This window comes from Dromaius novaehollandiae, chromosome 7 (assembly GCF_036370855.1).
Source record: "Dromaius novaehollandiae isolate bDroNov1 chromosome 7, bDroNov1.hap1, whole genome shotgun sequence".
Classification (NCBI taxonomy): domain Eukaryota; kingdom Metazoa; phylum Chordata; class Aves; order Casuariiformes; family Dromaiidae; genus Dromaius; species Dromaius novaehollandiae.
The window spans coordinates 25,229,848-25,249,079 of NC_088104.1; the positions used below are offsets into that span (position 1 = coordinate 25,229,848).

The 19,232-nt window shown below is 39.0% G+C and overlaps 1 protein-coding gene across 5 annotated transcripts in view; it reads right to left on the reverse strand.

Moving 5' to 3' along the window:
- The window catches only part of GPR155 (G protein-coupled receptor 155), a 32,219-nt gene extending 13,408 nt beyond the window's left edge, over positions 1-18,811 (reverse strand). Inside the window, exons 1-6 of one of the 5 annotated variants that reach the window (XM_026092880.2) lie at positions 18,438-18,783; positions 10,013-10,518; positions 5,075-5,258; positions 3,546-3,711; positions 2,165-2,320; positions 1,226-1,309 (exon numbers count right to left, since the gene is read on the reverse strand). In XM_026092880.2, the coding sequence (XP_025948665.2) occupies positions 1,226-1,309; positions 2,165-2,320; positions 3,546-3,711; positions 5,075-5,258; positions 10,013-10,472 (1,050 nt within the window). In that variant the 5' untranslated portion in view covers positions 10,473-10,518; positions 18,438-18,783. Of the gene's footprint in view, positions 1-1,225; positions 1,310-2,164; positions 2,321-3,545; positions 3,712-5,074; positions 5,475-10,012; positions 10,519-15,066; positions 15,085-18,200; positions 18,294-18,437 lie in introns of those variants that run through there. The other 4 variants (XM_026092845.2, XM_026092854.2, XM_026092865.2 and 1 more) reach the window with 4 other exon arrangements.
- Between the last annotated feature and the right edge of the window lie 421 nt (positions 18,812-19,232).

Sequence of the window (19,232 nt, forward strand, 5' to 3'; positions counted from 1 at the left end):
ACTAAGTACAGTGAAACATAGCTACACAATAAGCTTTCAAACTCCATCCCCAGATTCACTGAAGCATAATTTTATGAATTCAACAGTTTTCACAGCTGTGAACCGCTGCATCAGTAAGCTCAATATTTCAGTTACGTCACTGACTATGGTACTTTTTTTTTTTTTTTTTTAATGGTCAGCACATATATATAGCTCAGAGAAGCCTGGACTAAGACAAGTCAGGAAAAATATATAATCTTAGTCTTTATGTATCTTATTATAAGCAAAATGCAAAGCTTGTGTTAAGTACAAACCATTTATCTGAAATGATATGGACACAAAGCTGAGACCAACAGGTATCATCCAACCAAGAATTATACAAGTTTTGACCCCGCAATAGCTCATATATGACAGTTTTAGTATTGAAGGAATCTGAAGAAATAGATTTCAAAGGTAATATAAAGGTTCAAAAATATTTCAAAATTAAATTCACGCTGTTACAGACATGAAGCACCTGAAATTCACATACATAATTTTGTTCAAAATGTGACCCGATGATAAGACCTTAGAGACTTCACTGTTTTGAACTGTATTGCTCTATAAAACACTTAAAGTGCCTTCTGCACAGATATATTACAAGCACAGGCTGGTCTTGCTGAATTTAATAGCAGTTTTGCCGTTGACTTCTATGAAAGGGGGTACATGTACTCTATACAGTTTTCTCTAAGCTTAAATAAGAATTAAAATTAATCTAAGTCATAGTTACTTGGCTCTGCCCTTCCCTAGCCACCAGCCATGTATTCCTATGCCTCCTCTTTGCAATAGCAGTGGCACCTGCCTAATGCCCTAGCAAGTCCAGTCAGGGACCTCAACCCGCCTGAGGGTTAGTTCCCTGTTTAGCTCCTTCAGTCAGGTCACCCACACACTGCTAGTCACCATGGCATTGCTGACTTCAGATTGGCATAAACTGACATGAAAGTGCCATCAACACTACTTAAAATATAATTCAGAAGCTGTTCTCCATTCTGATTATTTATAGTTCTATTTCAGACACTGCTCTCTCAAAGCATTAAGTGTTGTTTAACTCTGCCAAGAGTACATTTCAAGGCTTAAAACTTGTTTAGACACATCACCCATTAGATTTCCTCACCCTCAGACAACTACAAAGATATGACTGTAGAAAGCATTCTTATAATAATGTTAAAAATAAGACTTTTTTTTAAAAGGCATTCTTCTCACTACTGACCTGAGCAACAAGTAGATTTGTTGTAATCATATGAGGAAGCTGTTTGTATTTCTTACTCAGAACAACAACAATAAGAGACCAGATCTGGAACACACAAGATAAAATTGAATTTAAGACTAAAAACAAACTAAAAAAAGAACAAGATGAGTATTCTGGGAAACTATGCTGGAATTAAACATACAGCAAATCTTCTTGACAAGTTTCTTAGCATCATGGCTTGTATAGCCAGCCCCACACCATCTGCTGCCAGTCCCTATGCTACAGGAAATATAGCCAAGGAAAAAAAAGCATATTTTTGTATTCTTATGATGGTGAAGTATTTTCAGGGAGTACCAAGGGCTTGTCTATGATGTGCAAAAGCTTGGCTGTTCCTTAGGACAATGATATTCAAATCCAATTAAGTCTTCAGGAACGAACATGAAACTGTCTGGCAATCTGGGTTTTAAAAGTCTTCCGCCTTGCCCTTACTTAATCTCCCAAAATGACAGCAAGAGTCAATCTTCACTTGTTGCTTCCCTTGAGGCATAGTTTCATGACATGAGGATTTCAGTGAAACACCAGTTTAAGAAAATCCCAGCCCCCTCCAACATGGAAGTTTTTATTCTAAAAAAGCAAACAAAATAAGCGCACTATTTATAGCACCTGTAAAGTCAAAATACAATTCACATTGAAAATCCAGGATGTCACATCCCTTTTTAAGAACCTGGTAACCAGAATTTTTAAAAAAGGAAATTAATAAGTCTAAATTAAAATTTCCCAATTAAATACACTCATTAATACTAATTAATTAAATATTCATTAATGTTTCAGGAGCTTAAATTCCAGCTGAAGTTTTTACATAGCCTCCAACACTGCGATATCCAAGCACAAGCTTTGATGTAATTACTCCCTGTGAGGTAAACTAGTACTGCTATGTTATTTCACTTTGCCAACACCTACCAGGGAAATGAGGCTGACAATACTTATGTCAAAGCTAACATTTTGGAGTGCAGATGCCAGCGGGTTGGGATCCATAGATGGAATGGTCAACAGCCATGCAGAGACATACATGATAGGGGCAGACACAAAAGTGCTTATCACCATGCCTGAGGTAATCTGCAAAAAGAGTCAAAAAGAAACAAGAGCAGAGTTGTTAAACAGATTTCAGGTTAAATAATCTGTCTTTAGGAATACACCCACTTGTAAAATTATGCCCGTGACTTACATACATACATAGAGCTTTAACCGATCATGGAGTTCTTTCCACAACAAAACAGTTAGAATTTGAGCCAGGAAGTATCCATTTTACACAAATTGTTAAATGGATTTTTTTAAGAAGCTTCTGAAATAACAGGAATACAGAGTTCCCCACTGCAAATTCTTACAGAGCTTTTTCATAGATGTCAAAGATACTATTGACTCCAGTGTAGGAGTGGATCTACAATGTCACAATTTACTTTCGGATGGAAATATTCACACTGGAAATAAATAAGCAACATGTAGTTATGCAAATGCTAATAGGAAATGCATGAGAAAAAGCAGCCATATGTATTTACGTTTAAGTGATTTCTATCTTGGTTTTTCATTGCTTTCTTCTTTTTAGAATTTGCACAGTGATGGAATTGTGAGTTTTAGAGCAGGGATCTGTAGTATGAGTAAAACATTTCCTGAGACAGTTGAGTGCAAAATTCCACCTTACAAAGCTTTACTTCTAGTGTCCATTTTTTTGCCAAAATGGATAACATCAAAAAAACAAGGAAAGTCACGAGGAATGTTTTAGTATCACCTCATTGGCGGGGGGGGATGGGGGACACAGTTATAAGATTTATACCTTAAGCTGAAAAGGTAATTGATACGCCCTATGTTAAAAAAGTCAAATTCATTTCTATCAGAAGATTTAACTGGACGGAAACACAACAGAAGTAGTTAAATCACAAGATTTTCCAGAAGTTTTCAGCAATTAGCCAACACCGTTCTCACTGAAATCAATAACATTTGTTTTTTCCAACCAAAACAGCAGCTCAAAGATAAGGTTTTTGAAAAAACAAGGATACAAGTTCTTTATAGTCAAAGTTATTCTAGTTCTTCCTACTAGAATTATGAATAAGAAAAATATGAGGATTCATTTAAAAACTTGTACCATGAAGGCACTTGAGACATCAGGAAAATTATTCTGTTAATTAATAATTTGAAATGTAATTCAGATTTGAGATCTAGGCAGAATAAGTAAACCTATGAGTCTATACTACAGAAAAGTAATTTCAACAAGCTTTTTAAAACCAATTGATCTATAAAATTAAGTTCAAAGTTAATACAAGTTGATAAGGAGCTAATTACATACAATTCCTACTTCCATGTTGAACTGAGCTGCAAAGATTGCCACGCCAGGTGCTGCTGGAAAGACTCCATAAAGAAATGCATAGTTTGATAAACTGGTATGGTTGACTACGTCATCACTCTTGTCCAAGAGTTCCACCATTTCTCTACAGAGAAATGGCATCATAAGTCTGAAAAGAGGGGAAAAAGAACTACTCAGCCTATACGTTTGGACTCCGCTTCGCTCAGAAAAGGAAATAATAGATATTTAAGGCTTGTCTGAACACTATTTATGATAAGTAAAATAATGACATCACTTTCAGTGATCACCTTTACTGCTACCACGACATTTACCAGCTGCTTCCAAATTTGGTGTCACAAGTTAAATTGAAAAAAAACTATACATAAAAGAAACGTTAAAAAACACACCAATTAATTTCTAGGATATAAGTACATTTTCTAAAAGTCAGATACCTTCTTTGTATGACTTCAGTTTTCAAAACATAAAATATAAAAACAAAACTCAATTTTCAACTGTTAAAGTAGTAGCAGCTATAAGCAGTCACCAGCTATGAAAATCAGACCACATTATTAAGGTCTCTGACACAAAACAAGGGCTCAAGTTTAAGTATTCAGTTCTGAAATTCTTTGCCCAGCAAAAGAACCTCGATTGATGCTATTCTGTTTGCCTTTAGCAATATCCCAGATCTTACAAAGACTCGCTGTTCGAGCCTTATGTAGGCATACATAGACTCACCAGTAAAGCAAAGTGATAACATTAACCGCCATTCATTTTTTCCATGTTCTTTGCATGTGTATCATTGATCTAATTTACAAATTAGGTCTTTAGTTAGTTAATTTTACTGATACTCAAATCTTCAAATTTTCATAAAATTTTCATATCTTCAAATTTTACAGTATGCATTTCATCAAAATAATACTTTCATTATGCAAATTGTAGCTCCATAGCAAATAAAATATTTAGTTCACCAGCAACTGAGGTATACTCAAGGGAAGATAATGATGGCATAAGCTCTATATAAAAGTTGTCTTTTATTCAAGCTCAAATATCAGACAGTTTAAGAGTGTGATGTGATCATTTTTAAGCTCTTCCAAAATAGTTTGAGATTTAAAGACATAGTGAGCAAAATCAACTACTTTAGAGGTGTATTGCCTAATCCAAAGAAAATGCAAAGGCTAATCAAGTAATACTTACATTTACTGTTGTCTAACTATTAAACTAGCAAATTTTAAGTCAGTAATTTCCCAAACAGTGGTACGATGAACAACCTGCAGACAGTTCATGAAGCCATAAAACCTTTAATTTTTTTTTCACTGCAGAGCTTGACAACAGGTTTGTGGTTTAATTTTTTTTATTATTATTAATAGTCATATACTATCAAAGACTTCAGGAAGCATCATCTAAAATGCTTGAAGGGAAACTTAGTACCACTATAAGGATTTTGAGAGCAAAGCTATCTGACCAGTATATTCACAGATTAAACATACTGAAACATTTTAAAGAACAACAAAAAAGTAGTAAGTTGAACTTACAGTTTAGCTGTGATGAGAAGGATCAGTGCAACAAACATACCCTTTGTCACTTTTTTTGTTTGTCCCACCATAGTTAGTCCAAGATAAAACAGTGCAGAGCCCGAAAATGAACTGCCTAGTCCATCGAGGAAGTTTTCAAGATATTCTGGAATCTTCTGGCCAAGAATAAAGTTTGAGGCAATTCCTATGAAGACCATGAATACAATTGGGTTCTGCAAAACTCGAAGGAGTGCTAGGCCCACTATTTTCATTTTGCTATGCGACACAGTGCGATTATCCCTCCACTTCTGGATTTCACAGAAGATAAACCCAAGAGGGTTTAACATCATAAGAGATATTGGAGCCACTAGGTAAATGTACTGGAGATATTCTGGGTAAGTGGTTTGATATAAAGCTTCAACTAGAAGACAGGAAATAAAAAGTGATGAGTGATAATGTTTCAGTACAAAAATAAAATAACATTGAAATTAATTTTTGTTGTCTGAAAGCTAGAGAAAAAAATATTGCCTTATCCTTAAGAACTAAGAGCATTTACAAGTGATGTAAGAAGATACAGTTAAGAAAAGCACATCTATTCGCCATTAGGCCACAGTCATGTAATGAATATATTAAAGATCAAACATGAACTATCCAGCACTATTTAACTATTCTATGAATATTCAATAGGTACAGAAAATAAAATCATTCTGGAACAAGGAATCTAATATTGGTAAGCAACCTAAAAAATCCCACATGCCCTTTGATTCATCCCGAATGCTAAACAAAGCAACTGTTTTCACTGTATGGCTTTTTTTCCCCAGAGGCATAGGAGAGCTGTGGAGAAACACTAGCACATTTGCAGGATGCAAGCTGTCTTCTTAGGAAAAGTCTTATGTGTCTGAAAGGCGACCAGTTATCAATGGGTAAATCAGGTGTAATCTTTCCACACTTATTACATAAAACACAACAAAACAATAACAAAATAAAAAATACATTAGCATAGAACTATTAATTCATTCTCTGAAACTACTCAGGACAGGAGCTATGACTGTAGTTCTGGTTTCAGAGCGCAACTTGTGCTTGTGACCCTGGGTAAGCCATTAATTTCCAGAGACACACAGCTATGTTGTATTTGCTGACTCTGAAGATCAAGCCATTTACCTCTCCTCTGACTTACTTGGCCTGTCTGTAAAAAGAGTGAGGGTATACATTACACTGGCTAGTTATCAGCTTAATTAAAGGTTCCTCCAAGTATTTCTGTCACTACTCAAGCTTCACAAGCAGTAACTGCATGAACTTGACATGATTCTTGGAAGTTGCACAAACAGGAGTAGAGAATATAATGCAGATTAAATAAATAAATATATATATATATAATGCTTCTATTTTGCTGAACTATAAATTTACAGCACTGCCAGAAACAGGTTCCACGAGAGACAGTGTGTGGCAGTTGAACACTAACATCTCAGTTAGTGCTAAGAAAAAATACAAAAATCAGTATGCAAACCTCAGCTCTCTGATCTCATGGTTTGTGTTTCAGCTATTATCTAGATTAACTTGTTCAGATACACAAAAAAAGCATTATGAAGAAAAAGAAAAAGTCTTTTAAAAATGACTTCCTTTTCCTAGCCACCACTAGGATAGACATTTTTGTACATAAATTGAAATCCATTTGTATAGGCATGCCTTCAAAATAACATCTGAAACAAAATAAAGGAAGAAAAAAAATCTCAACTTGATTTCTCAGTAACAATTTTGTAATAGTAAATGATGTCAGGATAAACCTTTTGTGAGAGACAACAATAAGTTTTCTGAATACTTTTGCCAAAGCAAGGAGCTGCTTGATCCTTTTAACAGACTAGTATCTCTGAAACCAAGAATATTAGAGGGGGCCAAAACGTCAAAATACTTTCAGAATAGTTTTAGGTTTTGGAAGAGTATCCACTTACATGAGTCTCTCTTTAGATATTTTCCTTTCATTGCTAGATTAAGCACCTCACTTCTATTCAGAGCTTTTGCATTCCATATAATTAACATTATTCAGAGCACTTAAGTTACTTGCAATTGTTACAGGGGAAGTGAAAGGAATGCAACTATGCTGTGCTGCTATGCTGAAATAAAGGATCCTGCATTTGCAACAAATTGCAAACCAACAAACTGCATTACCTCTAGAAGCCCTTGGTTTACCTCTTCCAGATGAATAATAAAATCTTGACATCCCATCTAACAATGACTTACTTTCAACGTGTACAGTAAAGAATATCTGTCATAATGCATTAAAAAAAAATCACTGGCATGCTTGCATAATTTTGAGTTGTACTTTACATGACTGTAAGTAACAACAGTACTTAGGCAACTTCATTTTTTGTGGCTGAATATAGAAGAGTAGTGCATGCAGCGAAGAAATAAAAGCAGCTCTGCTCACAGATCTACTTATTTATATATATTGCCAAAACATCATTCGCTCTGAATTTCCATTCTGACATTTTCAAGGAAAGTTATTCTATTGCAGGAGTACTCACTGACTGCACTTTTAAACTATGCTTATTTACAGGAGAAACTCTCTGACCTTTTCCTTGAGGAAGTTTAATTTGTTTTCACTGCTGCTGCATATTTCCATTAAAACATCACATTTTCCTCTAAATGTAAACAAAACATTACCTATCATTGTAAGTGTAAAAAAAAAAAGAAAGAAAAAAAGAAAAACCCACAAACAAAACAAAACAAAAAAACAGTGAGGCATTCTTTGTGTAGCCTAGTCTTCCAAACACTTCAGACAAGCCACGAACAGTAAAGAGGCTGCACATACGACAGCAAAAAGCCCAACACTGGCAAAAGTTTGGGCATGGGAGAAGAGGAGAAAGGAAAGGACAAGGAAGGAAATAACTGCTCTGAGAAATAAAGAACTCTAAAGGGCTTATAACCTCTATTATTGTAGTGTTAGGCATTCCACTAAAGCTCTTAATGAACTAAAATTTTTGAATTTGGTAACATGTACATAGAGGAAATATGAATCGTATCTTAAAAGCAGCAAAATACTTTTAAAAGAAAAAGTAAACTGACATGAAAGTCATTCAAAGTAGAAAGATGTTTTTAACTAGACAGATACAGTGGAAGTGGATGCAGAGAAAAGGCCAAAGGAAAGAGAGAGAAACCCTAACTGGTACTGTAATCCAAGGCCAAGAAACAAAAAGTAATCCTCACAGCCCCATTTGTGCTATTCCTCTTGGGGAAAAAAATCAGAAGAATAGGTCTCAGGACAAGCAACTGAGCGAAACATGGTATTTTGGTCTAAGGAAGAGAAATGCAGCAACTGCATTTGTCTATATTTTATACATATTTAGCAAGCTTTAAGAGAATAAGAAAGATTCAGGCTTTTCCTGAGCATGCTGCCTGGAGTAAGAACAAGGCTGCCAACTCCTTAAGTTTATCTAAAACATGGAGCTACTTTTTGCTAAGTATAATCTGGAATTGCATGTCTAAACTTCTGTTTCATAACTGTATTTTCAATTCTGTAATTAAGTATCTTGGTTTTTTACTTTGCTAGAACAAATTTGTTTCTTTTCTTTGTTCTTAACCTTGTCTGGATGACAAGAGTGATCTCAAGAGAGTTTGAGAGGCATAGAGTACTTTCTCTTCAGGGAGCAGCACACAAATACAGTAGAGTCCTGGCATCTTCTCCAAATGCCATCCACTCGAGGCGTATTTTGCAACTGCTGGTACTTGCAGTGTGCTTTTCCACATCAGCCACAGAGGTCAGCTGAGGGAGAGGCAGCCCCGAAAGCTATGCTGGCACAGAACAGTCTCCCAAAGGAGGTATCAACTACTGCACTTCAGACAGTAGCAGGCAGAAGAAACCTACCACAACTGCAGATCACTTCCTAAGTATCACAGTACATATGGCTAAAAGTGTATTAACAAACCATTAACAAAACCTCTAAAAAGGAAAGAAAAAATCTTGCTTAACAAAAAGGAAGAAAATAATAGCCTTATAGATTGAGATAAAATTAAGTTTAATAATTATATTGCTTGAAATTCAAAATATAGGCTTACAAAAAAAAGAGTACACAGCTATACAAGTTATACTCTGAATGCCTTTTTTTTTTTTTTTTTTAATTCCACTGGCTGATGGTTATCTACACATAATGAGAAAGGCATCATCACAGCCATGTGAAATTCGAATTTGAGACAAACAAATGCAAATTACTACAAACCATACAATAATCTTACTTTTCAAGGACTGATTTCTTTCCAGGACATATCCTAAAAAGCATGTCTACTGGTTACAATAGAACAAAGATCAGTGGATAAAACTTCATCTGTGACATAAACTAAGATATGTTAAGTAGTACAGAAATTGGATGCTTCTTCTGAACAGATTAAAAGTTTCAACACATAAATGTCACAACAGGTAGACACCAGTATTATGCTAGATGATTTCCTTGAGCCAGACCAATAGTTAATGCCAAATTAGTAAAAAACACTACAGCTATTTCAGAGGCCACATTTAATGGCTCATAGTTTGCACAGGAAGGAATTTTGGTCTTGAGGGCAAGTCTGGTAATTTCTCATAAGGACATTCTTAACATGCACTAAGTATAAGTTAGCTTGCACCAATTTTGAAAGGATATTTTACATCTTTTTTTTTTTAATTTGATTTAACTTAATATGGCTAGATCACTCAGTCACAGACAGCTGCAGTCAGATTGTTTTAAATTTTGTCTCATTCATGACAGTTGACAGTGTTCTTCTCTTATTAAAGAGTACATAATTTGAGGATTTTTTATTTATTTATTCATTTATTTTAAGAACTTCCTTAAGAGATGCAACTTGAGAAATGGTTTAGGTATTTCACAACTTCAGTTTAGAAGTTCATTTCAAACTATGGAAACATAAAAGCAAAACTCTCTAGAGTAAAGAAAAATAATTTTAAAAAAGAAAGCATAAGTAGCTACTTACCTATTGGATATCCCAGTGCAAAGTCATTGCTTTGTGTAGCAAAAATAGGAAACAAACCTGCTTTGCTAAATCGATTCTCAGGACTGGCCACCAACAATGTTAAAATGCAGACTAAGAAAAATACAGAAGCTTTGGCAACTAATATACTATACAGAAAGGACCAATTCACATCAGAAAAGTTAAGTACCACCATGTTTTTGAACAGCAGAGCTGGGAGTGCAAAACGGGAAACAAAATTTCCCAGTCCTTTGGCCTGAGTTGATGTGATAATGTTGGCTCTTCCTGCTATGTATCCACAGAGAATTATTCCGAAGCATTCTAACAGGGCTGGGAAAAGCCTGCTTATTGACATAGACGGAGGACTACCGGTGGTATTGAGTCCAGTTTGCCCAGGCAAAGAAATGGACATATTAGCTGAAGATGAGAAGTTCTTTGCATTGAAGTCTGAATAACTATCCATTTCCTTTGACCACTTCTTCCAACAAAACAGCACGCAATGGTCTCATCTGTAAAATAAATAAAAGTATTTATTAACTTCTGTATCAGCGTTTGTGTATATTTACGGTATCTGGCTTGCCGACAGAAGTATAAACACTTACCAGTGCATTACAAATAAACAAGACAAGTAATAAGTAGCTACAGAGAAAAAACAGTGAGAAAGTAAAAAGATGAAAAACATTCTCTCTATATATAACCTTTTTTCACAAATCCAATTCACACAATTCGCCAGGAAGCGTTGGACAATTGATACAGAGGCTAAAACCCCAGATCTCAACTTGAAATATGAGGATAAAACTGAAATATTAAAACTAAATGAAATTTGGGAATTCAAAAAGCTGAAAATCTGTTGGAAGGAAAAGAGATTATGACTTAAGTATTTTTTATTCTTATTTTAGGATCTAAATGTCATTTAGAATAACTTACAGCCCTTTAACCTTTCCAGTCAGAAAACAATAATTGCTAAATTGTCACAGTGTAGCCCTTGTTTTGCTGGACTATCATTAAAAGCCTACTTAGCTTTAGCAGGAAAGCACAAGACTCCTTAAAACTGCCTACATACTTGTTAGCAACTAGTAACTTTATCTATCTCCTCAACTCACCATCAGTTCTCAACTACAATTCCCACCTTCTCCATGCCTTCAACTAACAAATTGTGTGTTTCTCTTCTCCAACCCCTTTTGTTTGCCCCATAATCTTATTGGGATAAGATTCCAGGTCCTCCCTAAACTATGTTCAAATTGCTTCTTTCTCCTTCTCTCCCCTTACAGCGTAAAATTACATTTTAAACTCCCAATATTAAAAAAAAAAAAAAAAAAAACACTCCTGACCTCTCTTTAACTACTGCCCTTTCATCTCTGCTCCCACATGCACAATTTACAAGTGGTCAGGAGCTCTTCTCCTTCAGGTCCATCTTTAGATCCTATTTAATCAAGTTTGTCCCTGAAACAGCTCTTACCAAAATCCTTAGAGGCCCAAATCTTCTTAAACTCTCAGAATTAGTGTTCCATCTTCATCTTTTCTGACCATCATACACCTTTATCACAATCATCCTCTTGAAATCTCGCCCTTCCCATATCTTTTGTAATTACAGCTCCTCCTAATTCCCCTCCCATCTCTACTTGTTCCCTTAACATTCACATGGGAGGAACCCTCTAAATTTCTGTGGGTGCTGATAAGTCTCTTTCCTTGTTCCTCTTTTTTCCCTCCCTACATCCTCTGCCTGCGTACTTTCACAAACCTTAATTTAAACAGATAACTCACAGATCTTTCTTTTTTTCCCTCTAATCCAGACCTATTTCTCCTGTTAAAACCATTTGAGCCTGTCTCCAAGATCTCTTCTGTGACTATCCTGCTGCCAATTCAACTCCAATGAGCCTGAAACAGAGCTCTCATACTCTATCAAGAAAGTACTCCCTCAGTTACTATGGACCATGCATCTGTTTTGCTGGAGAAGTAAGTGACAAAGGTCAAAAAAACCTTCCAATTTTTTTTTAAATGTAATATTATTGAACTCATTAATCTACAATACTACTAAAAGGATAATTCTCCTAGTCTATCAATATCAGTTCTTGCTTTGTATATCCTTCCATGTTCTTCCCACATCAGACTTGCTCTCACATTCCATTACAGTGCAAGCTGTATGCCCTCTTAATCCCTCACTTAGTAACGACAGCTTTATTCCCACCACTGATCAGCCAAGAACATCTTAATAAATTTCTCCTTTGCTTTTGTGCTTTTTCCCATAAAGATGCTAATGTTCAGAAGCAGCTCATCAAAAGAATTAGTAAAAGTATCCCAGTTCCTTATTTCAAACCCAAACTAGAATCCTTTATGGTTTCGATACCCATAAACAGAGCAATATTTAGCAGGCTGCCAATATGCTACCTGTAAGTGTGGCTTATACTGTCCTATCATATATGCCAGCTAAACTACATATAGATTTTTTCAAAAAGAAGTGAACTTTCTGTCATGTTTGCACAGCAGCTAGCATAGCTGGGTTCTAGCCCACAACTCCTTGATGCTACACCATGGGCAAAGGGAACAAATATCCAGAGCAGGCAGCTAGAACAGCAAAACCTGAGGAGCAACCCTCCTCCTCTCCAAAAACATTTTAGCTGTGGGCCCCACATCCAGCAGCAGACAAAACATAAAGTTTAAAACATGTGTTAACGTAACAAACTGAAGCAAGCTGGTTTTCTTTGAATGATTTAGCATCATACGCCATTATAAACCAGGGCCTATTAGAGAAGATAAGACTCCATCCTGTTCTCACTGGCTATGACGACTATCCTGTCTCACCTGTAAGACATTCGAGAATCTTCTTAAATTGGCCTGCTGAGAGACTAACTTAAACTAGCACTATCTTGTCTGCATTTTACCAAAGCTCTACAATATCTCTTTGAACAAAAATAGACAATATTGTGTGTTCAGTCAAGAGTAAAGCCAGTGGCCCTTAAGAGAGCTATGGATACTGTGGTAGGATTATAGGACTTCAGAAGAGGGATGAGGAACTAGGAAAAGCCTGTCTAGTCTTATAATTATGTCAAAACTCATGTGCATGGGCAGAACCATGTTCCCCCAATGAGCGAATAATCTTCTGTAAGTCAGATAGATCAAGAGTTTAAAAGACCGAGTCATCTCAATTCTCCTGGCTTCCCTGGGTCTGCACACAAAGTTACCTGGGGGTCTGTCCTGTCTATGCAGAAAATGCCAACACATCAGCTGAGGGTTTAGATGATTATGAGAGGCAGTTCCACTTAAACTTGTTTGGAAGCTGATTTACCTGTGACAATTAATAGCACTATCTGTCAACAGAAGCATAGCATAGACCAGGCCTAAAAGCATTACTGAAGCTATTTGCCCTGTCCAACGCTGTTGCCTACTGCTAAAAACTGTGTACTAGTGTGTGTACAGAGCTGGTCACAGCACCCAGTTAATTAACTTATTTGTTTCCATACCAAATTCCAAGCTCTTTTTTAACATGTTACCCATTGACATGAGGCTGCAGCAATGCCTTCAAATTATCTAAACTCTTCACAGAGGAATCAGAAACTCTTTTGCCTTTTCACAGCCACAGAAAGATACAATCAATACTTGAGCACAAGGCTCCATTTGCTGAGTACACAGACTACGCAAGTGTGACCCAAGGAGGCAAAAAAACAGCCTCCAGACAAACAGCCCTGGGGTACCAGAGGGTACAAACCCAGTCTAGGTAAAAATCCTTCAGTTTACATGCATCCGCAGGAACACTGTTCCTGTAATTTGTTCCAGTGTAAAGTTACCTCTCATTTCAAAACAGTAAGATCTCCAAAGCAGTTACGTGAATGTAAGGAGTTGTCCAACTTATTTTAAGCCTCCATATTAATGTAGTTAGGCTTGCACCAACATAAGACACACCCAATTTAAGAGAATTTTGTCACCTGCTCTAGAGTGGTTATACCTCTTCTCCTCACAATACCAAGAGCCAGTCTGCATGTTTCTTATTATTCCTGTTTTACTTTATAACAAACATAAGAGGAGCAGCCCTTACAAGAACTGAGTACCAGGCAAGGTAGATTAATTTTGACCAAGGACTGTAACTTCTCCACCCTTGCATGAAGGCTTATGGTAAGGCTTTTTCTACCTTCAAGATAGGGCTTATAGAAAACAAATCATCAGTCTTCAAGCTCACACCTTGCTTTGTGCAACTTTGACCTCTCTCAATTGTTCAGTATCAAGCACTAATTTTAACATGATATACCCTTCCAATTAGCCAGTGATCCACATATGACACCGTGGCCAATTGAGTATTCTAATTCAGCACACTATCACTTACCAATATTCCTACATACAATTCTTTAGACCCATGACAGTCAAATTTAAATATCCACTAAATTAGATTAAGTATTTATGGACAACAAACATATCTTGTGACTCCGAATCTTCACTGCTTTCCACTTTGAAAGGGCAGACTACAAGAATGCAGGAGATGTATGCATGTGGACACAAAGTCTGTAAATTAAGATGAAGAGAGAGGACATCAATTAATTGGTCAATGGCAAGGTCTTGCCAGAAACAGATACAGGCTTGGTGACAGAACTCTGAAAATTACACAGTCCATCAGCTAACTCTGTATTTAAACTTGTCATGAGTAAATCTCAAAGTACTCTTGAAATGAAGCCAATATAATTTCCACCCATTTCATAAAGATGGAAACCAAGGCAAAGGCATTCTTACTTGCCATAAGTCACCTAACACATCAGTGGCAAAGCTGAGATTTCCAATTCCTAGCCCAGGTCTTTGTAGAGCTTAGTAGCTAGACTCGTGCAAATTAAAAGTTGGTTTAAGAGTCCTACCAGCTTCTTTTTATCCTATCCTCAGGGAATAAAGAACAGCCAGGTAAATAATCAAATAAATCAAGTCAGAGTAAAGGTCAGATCTTGTACGCTTTGTTTGTTTCATACTCTGGCATCCAACATACGCATGTTTACATGTAGCATAAACTCCTTAATTCATGATTTGTATTTATGCCTGAGGTTTTCAGTAAGCAACATTACAAAGCTGTTGTAATTTACCCAGACTGAGTAGCTGCATCATCCAAATCTGTTCAGTGGCCTTGGCTACCTCTTCTCCGGCAGAAAATGAATTTCACTCCAGTACAGCTTATTTTAATTGCTACTTTTTTAAAATGCTGTAGAAGATAAATTCATGTAGATGTATTTAGACCAGAGCTCAAAGCATTACCTATTACGTAACAATGGAAAAAAACTTGCAATAAATACAGCAGGCAACAAACCATTTCTTCTACTAGCAAAACTTAAAGTAGTTGGGGTTTGCAAAATGTCCAAAAAAGGATCAAAGTTTGTTTCATCACAGCGAAGGATAGAAAGATCCCCAGTGCTGAATTCTTGAAAGCAGCAGCCCCATTCTACAACAGCAGCAAAGTGAAAAGTTTTTATGCGCATTTTTTTGGTGCAACTCCACCTCAAATTCTTCAAGCTTTGGAACCTGCAGCCCTCGTAAAGGCAAGGCTCTCACCAACAACATTCAACTTACTCATTGCTCTGTTGAGGCATTTTTCAGCGAAAAGCTCAACTTGAGGGTTTTTTTTAACCAAATGCAACACTTGATCTGTGGTGGAAGTGCATTATCCTGGCTGTATCTCTCTCTTAATTCTGCCATTCCTTCTCATCCTCTCTGCCTTCCTATCCAAGGCCACATCTCTTACCACTGTGCCAATATTAATGATGAAATTTATTTTCTGACATTTTAACTCATAAGAGCCATACTATATATACAGTTAAACCGTTTGAAAGACTTTTGCAACTATTGTTTCTCTTTCCCCTCTTTCTCTCCTGAAAAGTGTTTGGAGCCACCTATGTTTTTTGCCTGCACAGAGAAGAGCCTTCATAGGTGACTCTGTCTCACCTCTGAATACTTTTAAGTCAAAATACTTTTAAGCCAAAATCTTGCCTAAATCGACTAAGCACCTCACTTCCTCCCCTCTGTTCTGAAATCGTTATTTGTCCCCATAAAATCCCTAGGAAAAATGGAAGTGCCCTTGTCCCCATTTTATAATTCAGGACTCACTCAAACAAATTTGCAGAAGACTTTGACACTGTAGATGTACCAGTGAGCAGCAGGTGGTACATTTTGCCTCCTCCCCCAGGGAGCCAGGGTGTTCCTGCAGGCTATCGCCAGCCCAAACTTCATGCCAAGGCAGTCTGCCTGTGCAGCCTGCCAGGCACGGTGTTCAGTGAACCACGTGAGTTTGAGAGAGAGAAGCTGCAGCACAGTACAGCTACTACTGGCACTCCTCAGAGGGCTCTGAATGCTAACCATCTCCTGAGCCCAGAGAGGGGCACATCCCAAAACATTCACATCTAACTTGCAGAATATCTGTTGTAGAGAGGCAGGTACTTTCCAGAAACGCAGGCTCTTCACAGTGTGGTGCCTCACACAGCAAATACTTCTCTCAGCTCCTTTTGCTCTCTAGGATATATGTGTTGATATAACTGTCATGAGATCATGAGCTGACTAATCATGGATCAATCTAACATACCGCCTCATCACACCCAGGGTTTAATTCAAACCAGCTTCTCACATCAGCAAAAACCTCTTCAGTTCATGGTTCTTAATCAAATCAGTGATGTCCATCTGATGCAAAACTAAAACCTCATATATTCTACACAGAAACTCAACTGTTCTCTCAGTAAGTGTAACAAATTAACTAGTGAAATGACACCAAAGCAAGGAAATTAAGCACAGGCCCAAAGGAAAGCACCTGGCTTTGGCTGCGTAGCATATATCATTGAAAACCCACTCACAGCTGCATATGTTGTTGGGAACTGCAGACCAATAAATATGTAGCTTTTAGGAATAACGCTGCCTTGTCTGCTCTTGACTGCATCAAGAGCAGCTGCTTGCAGCCAAACCAGCAGCTTGCACTCACAAGGAAGGACAGCTTGGACAGCATCAGATGAAGCCTGCTACAAAGATTAGCAATAGAGAGGGAGCAAGGAACTAGTGCAGTTTATCACCCCCTTGAACTAAACTGAAGCAATGATATTTGCCTACTTCTCTTGCAGGTTGTCAATATTTGTAGAATGTTAAAATTCACCAGAACACAAATTGAATTCTCCAGCAGTGGCGAGTTAAGCAACATCAGCTTCCTCTCTTTGAGGTAGAGAAATTGTCTGCTTCTCAAGCAGGAAAATCCCTTTCATCCTTTTTTATTTTGCATTTTTTAATAAAAGCCAAAGATGAGAGATACATCAAAATATACCTTCTCTCTGGCCCTTCACTTTCAAACTTTGAGGTGATAATCACTGTCAGGATAATTCTGGCAACACTGGCAAGACTACGCGGATTGCTCATAAATTAAATCCCATAATGTGACCTCATTTGCCACTTTAATGCAATCTAGAAACGTCCCAAGGATGACATATGAATTCATTCAGGAGGTTGGAAGCAGTAACAGGGCAGGAGGAGTTACCATTCATAAAGGTCTAGTACCTCATCCTCAATCTCAGGCCAGAATACATCATACGCATTTTTCACATAAAGTTTCAACAGTAAGTCTAGAGAGGAAGTAAGTCTAGAGTTACAGTGATAAAATTAAGTGGGGAGAAGTGATTACTGTATTTCCTATTCTTGCAAATTAACTACAATTTTTACCATTCTCGTCACTGAGCTAGAAAAAGCAGATACAGGACAGCAGTGTAACAGCAATTAACCCAAGAAGCTGGCCACCACTCGCATGAAATTCAGGCAATGCCACCAGAAATTTCAGACCCTAAATCTCTTCGGGCTAGTTGTTTTTCAAAGTTACGTTTCCTTTTTCATTTTCCCCCCTATGCTGTTGTTACAAGAAGGTACTAGACAGTCCATAGGCAGGGGAAGCCGAGCACGCACAGGGCCCAGGGAGGCAGAGGCCTAAGGCAGGACTGGCAGCACTCAAAATGGCAACCCCCGAAGCTACATCAAAGTGTACCAATGCCGATGTTTGAGCAAGTCCCAGGGAAGCAACTCCTGACAAGTGCAAACAATACAAGGCCAGAAAAATAAATGGAAAATAATGGTTTCCTTAATCTTCAATTAAAGTTCTCTTAGGAGATGCATATTTTTGAAGCAAACAGCAAGACATTTTTTAAGACGAGATTTTTTTTCTTTCTAAAGCGGCAGTGCCGCGGCGCAGTGCCTCGCTTACCCGGCTTGTCCAGCGAGGACGGAGCATCTCAGCGCTCCGCCGCGGAGAAGCCGCAGCACCGTGCGCTCCCTTCCTCTTCCCCTTCTCCCCCGCCGCCTCCCTCCCGGCTCCCCGCCCGCCCGCGGCACCTGCCCCGGGGCCCGGCACACATGCCAGCGGCAGCGCTGCCGCTGCGACAGGTGCCCCGGTAACGCGCGCTGGCCCAGGGCGGCGGGGGCGCGGGACCGCCCCGCTTACCTACTCCGCCGTCCCAGTCCCCGCGCCGGCGCCCGCAGAGCGGCGGCTCCTGCTCGGTCTAAGGCAGAGCAACCTCGCCGCGGCCGCCGGCACCGGGAGGCCCGGCCCGGCCCGGCCCGGCCCGGCCCGCCCCGAGGCAGCGCCCCCGCCTCCCCCGGCCCGGCCCGGCCCGGCCCGAGCGGCCTCCCGTGGCGGCGCCCGCAGAGGGCGCCCGGGGCAGGGCGGCTCCACCGGCAGAGCCTCCCCGGCCGCCGCGGGGCGGCTGCGCGGCCCGCAAGATGGCGGCGGCGCGGCCCTCTGCGGCGGGAGGCCCTGTGGCCGCGCTCGCGCTCGGCTGCCGCTTTCCCGCTTTCCCGCTTCCCCCCGGGCCCGTGCAGCCGCCCGCCGGGGCAGACGGGGGGACCGGGGCCGGGGCGACGGCGGCGCCTCCCCGCGCGCCCAGGGCCCAAAAGCGGCGGCCTCCCCGCCCAGGCGGGCTGCGTCCCCCCCCCGCCGACCCCTCTTTTTCTGGTCAATCCGTACTAAAAACGCAGGCCAGAAACCGGTCGTACCTGACCCCCCTTTCGGCACTCCAGGAAGTTAATGTCGGTTTTCTAAAATTTCCACTATTTACTTTGGGTTTTTTTAGCACTTCAAGTCAAAAAAACAACCAAACAAAAAAAAACAAGCTACTTTTCCACATGGCATCAGTGCCCAGGGTTGTCAGCTCTTTCCCTTGCTGAAAAGAAGGATCGAACTTTTTCACAACTTCCCCTTTTTAATGCAACTGAGGAGACAGTTTGAGCTGCCCGTTTT